We start from the raw sequence: 5,906 nt of genomic DNA on the forward strand, positions 1-5,906 counted from the left end.
GTTCATAGATGACCAGCGGGGTCAGAAAATAATAATCACAGTGGTTGTAGAGGGTGCAACAGGTCAGCACCTCAGGAGTAAATGTCAGTTGGCTTTTCATAGCCGATCATTCAGAGTATCTCTACCACACCTGCTGTCTCTAGAGAGTTTAAAAGAGCAGGTCTGTGACAAGGTAGCACGTCCGGTGAACAGGTCAGGATTCCATTTATTTCTCTGTGTCTTGACGTTCTGCTTTGCAAGAGATCAGGGGGAGAGAAAATGACATCATTAACCTTTATTTAACTAGGCAAGTCAGTTAAGAACAAATTCTTATTTACAATGACGGCCTACTGGGGAACAGTGGGTTAACTGTCTTGTTCAGGGGCAGAACGACAGATTTTTACCTTGTCAGCTCAGGGATTTGATCCAGCAACCTTTCGGTTACTGGCTCAACACTCTAACCACTAGGCTACCTGCCGCCCCATTATCCCCAAACCATATTCTTCAGCACACTGCTTATCATGGCAGGACATGGAACCCAGCCTGCTTGTAATAAGAAAATCACTTGCCGTGTGTGTGTGTGTGCGTGTGTGTGTTTAACCTTTGTGCTTTTACACCTGCATTGCTTGCTGTTTGGGGTTTTAGGCTGGGTTTCTGTACAGCACTTTGAGATATCAGCTGATGTACGAAGGGCTATATAAATCAATTTGATTTGATTTGATTTGTTTGTGTTACTCACTTTACTGGAGCGGCCACTTCCTGATAACTCAGCCTGTGTGTGATGGACCAACTCCAGTGGCTGGGCTTGGGCTCTGTATATCACAAACTGAGAATCGCAATGAGCCAGAATGGAGACAGAGGAGCAACTTGTCACTCCTCTTTTTGATTAATCTGACAATAACTAGCCCTTTCAGGAACTCTAGTTAATGCAATGAACTTCAAATATTATATTTGCCTATTCCTATCTCTCATAAAAGCACTGTTCCAGAAAGTGGAGACACATCTGGATTAGTTATCTTCATGAAACAACATTACGATCCTGCTCTAACGATGCACCACCATTACGATCCTGCTCTAACGATGCGCCACCATTACGATCCTGCTCTAACGATGCGCCAGCATTACGATTCTGCTCTAACGATGCACCACCATTACGATCCTGCTCTAACGATGCGCCAGCATTACGATACTGCTCTAACGATGCGCCACCATTACGATCCTGCTCTAACGATGCAGCACCATTACGATCCTGCTCTAACGATGCGCCAGCATTACGATCCTGCTCTAACGATGCGCCAGCATTGCACCACCATTACGATTCTGCTCTAACGATGCACCACCATTACGATCCTGCTCTAACGATGCGCCAGCATTACGATACTGCTCTAACGATGCGCCACCATTACGATCCTGCTCTAACGATGCAGCACCATTACGATCCTGCTCTAACGATGCGCCAGCATTACGATCCTGCTCTAACGATGCGCCAGCATTACGATTCTGCTCTAACGATGCACCACCATTACGATCCTGCTCTAACGATGCAGCACCATTACGATCCTGCTCTAACGATGCGCCAGCATTACGATTCTGCTCTAACGATGCGCCAGCATTACGATTCTGCTCTAACGATGCGCCAGCATTACGATCCTGCTCTAACGATGCGCCAGCATTACGATTCTGCTCTAACGATGCGCCACCATTACGATCCTGCTCTAACGATGCCCCAGCATTACGATCCTGCTCTAACGATGCGCCAGCATTACGATCCTGCTCTAACGATGCGCCAGCATTACGATCCTGCTCTAACGATGCGCCAGCATTACGATCCTGCTCTAACGATGCGCCAGCATTACGATCCTGCTCTAACGATGCGGCAGCATTACGATCCTGCTCTAACGATGCACCACCATTACGATCCTGCTCTAACGATGTGGCAGATTCACTGCATCCTGTTGTTTACTGGGCTCTTGTATCCATGGTGATAATAAATGCACCCTGTTTTTGCACACGCTCCTTTAATCTAATCTCATTGGCCCTGTGTCAGTCAGAGTGACAAGCATAACACACTCTGTCCTTTCCACTCTCTTTTCCCCTCTCACTCTCTCACTCCCTCTCTGACTGTTTGCTCGGCTCTGTGCTTCTCTTTTCTGAGTAAATATACAGAGAGTTGGTCTCTTGGTCGATCACTTAGTGAAGGTCACCCTCTGTGTTCCCGCGATAAAGAGCTTATTTTGACAGCTGCCTGAATCTCGCCTCCTCCCCTACCCTTACTGCCTCGTCCCCTACGCTCACTGCCTCGTCCCCTACTCTCACTGCCTCGTCCCCTACGCTCACTGCCTCGTCCCCTACGCTCACTGCCTCGTCCCCTACGCTCACTGCCTCGTCCCCCTCGTCCCCTACGCTCACTGCCTCGTCCCCTACTCTCACTGCCTCCTCCCCTACGCTCACTGCCTCCTCCCCTACGCTCACTGCCTCCTCCCCTACCCTCACTGCCTCCTCCCCTACGCTCACTGCCTCCTCCCCTACCCTCACTGCCTCCTCCCCTACCCTCACTGCCTCGTCCCCTAAGCTCACTGCCTCAGATAGCATCACTAGTCAATACAAATATGGAAAGTTTGTGTATTATACAAATATTTTGCATCTTTATTTTGTGTATGGAACATCAGAGCTAGCTGAAATTCCACATCTCCATCTGTTTTTGACATGCCAACACATTCTAACCTTTGACCCCCTCATACTGTAGGTGTACCTATCTGTTTTGTATTCTCTTCACTTTCATTTGTTTTCTTCAATTCATTTATTTTGTGAATCCATATTTGTCATTTGATATCATTTCATCTTTCTGCCCGTCACTTTCTGTATGTCATGTTCTGATTTAATTTGTCATTTTTTGTATTTGATCCTTTTGTTTTCAGTTGATTTTGTTGGTGGATTTGACCCCTTCCCCCTCTACCATGTCAATGAGAAACCACCCCATCTCCTCTTAAAGCCCATGTATCTGTAAGTATGTGTGTGTGTTTGGCCTGTGTGTTTTTCTTTGGCTAGTCTTTGATATTAATTAAGATGAAACGTCTCTTCGTTAACAGTGTTAATTGGAATAAGGCCTTAATTACTCCACTTTAATAAGTGTTTCAGCTTTTGCCTAATGAGCAAGTCATTAAAAATGACAGCAGATAGATGGCGCCGTGGTGTGATGTCATAGGGTTCAAGGGCATTTTATATGGACCCAGAGAAAAGAAGACAGAACTATGGACCATGTCTCAAATGGAACCCTGTTCCCTAAAATATAGTACACTACTTTTGGACAGTGATAAAGCTCTGGAAAAAAGTTGTGCAAGTTATTTTTATTTAACTAGGCAAGTCAGTTAAGAACAAATTCTTATTTACATTGACGGCCTACCCTGGCCAAACCCTAACGGCGCTGGGGCAATTGCGTGCCGCCCTATGGGACTCCCAATCACAGCTGGCTGTGATACAGCCTGGAATCGAACCAGGGTCTGTAGTGATGCCTCTAGCACTGAGATGTAGTGCCTTAGACCACTGCACCACTCGGGAGGCCAGATTTATGGGGAATAAGGTGTCATTTGGGACATGTTTCCTCACCAAAACCCTTATTCTCCTGTCCTCTATCCCTCACTCCCAAAAAGAGCAGCCATCTACTGCTACTGTATGCCCACATTATGCTCCCTTTCTGGGGAGTGGGGAATTTGAGAAGAAGGCTGGTGTGTGGAAGTCCAGAGTTTGGGTTTCCTGTCTGATTCAGTTAACCATACACTCAAGGACCTGAACACACCAGCTCATGGTGTTTTCATTAAAGATTAGCCCATATCAAATTAATAAAGCTTTGCATTGTACAGGTTTATGTTATTGGGATTAAGAATTGAAGAACTGTGTCATGGCAGGATGTTCTTCTGTGACTAGTATAAACTTTCTTTGTGGTTCTGCTAACTCTGCTAAGGAGTATGAATACGTCTGATTGGAGTAAACAACACTATTAAACCTGCTCTATCCTGTCTGAGGGTTTAGAGTAATATGTAGATTGGTTGTGTGTGTGTGTGTGTGTGTGTGTGTGTGTGTGTGTGTGTGTGTGTGTGTGTGTGTGTGTGTGTGTGTGGTTGCATGGATGTATGGTTGCATGGATGTATGGTTGCATGGATGTGTGGTTGCATTTATGCACATAGACACACCACAGATTAGAGGCTCTCGGCCTTTTAACCACCATCCCAACTTTCATTTGAATGATATATTAAATGACGCAGGAAACATAATAACAATATGTGCAGTGGTGGCAGCTAGCCTAACGGTTACGAGCATTGGGCCAGTAACCGAAAGGTCGCTGGTTTGAATTCCTGAGCAGACCAGGTGAAAAATCTGTCTGTTGCCTTGAGCAAGGCATTTAACCCTAATTGTTCCAGGGTCACTATCAATAATGGCTGATCCCTGGTCATTACCTCACTCTCAAAGAGGGTGGGATATGCAGAAAAAGTATTTCTAATTTACACATGTGAAAAATGACCAATATAACCACCCACCTAATTATTTTAATAATTTTGCTACACTCGCATTAGCATCTGCTAACCATGTGTATGTCACCAATAAAATGTGATTTGAAAAAAGGGAATATATTATTAGCCTGCAGGACACCTTTCCTGACAGCTTCATCAGCTCTGTTGCAAATGAGACGGCAGGAATTACCCTAACCTTTACCCTCCTCCACCACTAGGGTTGTATAGCCTCGATCTTAATAAATGTACCAGGTGTGTGTGTTTTTCACTGGTCATCCACTCACTGTCTCCTGTATCCTATCTTCTCCAGGTCTACGTAAATAGGGCGGCAGCTGACGCCGTGATTTCCCATGGAAACAAAATGGCTGCTCTGACTGACACAACAACAGTCCCAGAATGCACTGCGGCAGGCCAGACATTCCTCTGATTCTCTACTTCTTTATTTCAGTACTTCAAACATGTAAATGACTGGTTTTCTGCTTAGTAATGACTGTAGTTTCCAGTTCTGTTCTGTTCTGTTGTTAGTGGGAGGGATGGCGGGGATAGTGTTGGGGGATGGGGAGGGAGGGAGGGAGGGGGCGGGGAAATTACTGTGTAACATGGGCTTGAACTCTTTTTGTGTACTCAAATATCAATTATTTATCTAGAACTACAAACGGCATCCAACAACCGAGACTTACAGTACCTGCTGTTAATGGCTGTATTTCTGTCCATCGTTCAGAATTAGTGATCTACAGAATGTCGTATGTATGTATGTATGTATGTATGTATGTATGTATGTATGTATGTATGTATGTATGTATGTATGTATGTATATATATATATATATATGTATGTATGTGTATATATATATATATATGTATGTATGTATATATATATGTATGAATATATATGTATGTATGTATATATATATGTATGAATATATATGTGTGTATGTGTATATATATGTACATGTGTGTATATATATATACATGTATATATACATGTATATATATTGGTTTGTTACTATGGCTCGGTCTCAGATCATCAGTGTTGGGCTGAATTACAGTTGAGTCTGTGGAATGGAATGGGCTGTTGTGTTCTGCCTGTTTACTTTAGGCCACGATCTGTGCACATAAATACACAGGCAAAGCAGGAAGGGGGAGAGGGGGGAATGGGAGAGAGGAGGGGGAGGTAGGGAGGGAAGAGGGAGAGGAGGCGAAGGTAAGGGTGGTAGGTAGGGGAAAAAGCAGCCAAACCTACAGAGGATTTGTTCAAAAAGAGAACCAGAAAAAAAGTAAGATGGAAAATAGTTTTAGTCAGGGTTTTGAAATGCAAACTTAACTTCATAACAGAGAAAGAGAGTTGATGTTTAAAGTTTTACAGTGAAAGCACACAGGCAATAATGTTTGAGTTTGAGTCTTAACTTTTTCTTAATCT

The 5,906-nt window shown here is 44.1% G+C and overlaps 1 protein-coding gene across 1 annotated transcript in view; it reads left to right on the plus strand.

Annotated features, from left to right (window-relative positions):
- Nucleotides 1-5,010, plus strand: part of LOC115116087 (sodium/potassium-transporting ATPase subunit beta-1-interacting protein 4-like) — a 131,080-nt gene extending 126,070 nt beyond the window's left edge. The window contains exons 6-7 of the mRNA XM_065006127.1: nt 2,898-2,982; nt 4,798-5,010. Coding sequence (XP_064862199.1) covers nt 2,898-2,982; nt 4,798-4,807 — 95 coding nt within the window. The 3' untranslated portion in view covers nt 4,808-5,010. The remainder of the gene's footprint in view (nt 1-2,897; nt 2,983-4,797) is intronic.
- Nucleotides 5,011-5,906: the final 896 nt, after the last annotated feature.

Source organism: Oncorhynchus nerka, linkage group LG20, assembly GCF_034236695.1.
Source record: "Oncorhynchus nerka isolate Pitt River linkage group LG20, Oner_Uvic_2.0, whole genome shotgun sequence".
NCBI lineage: Eukaryota > Metazoa > Chordata > Actinopteri > Salmoniformes > Salmonidae > Oncorhynchus > Oncorhynchus nerka.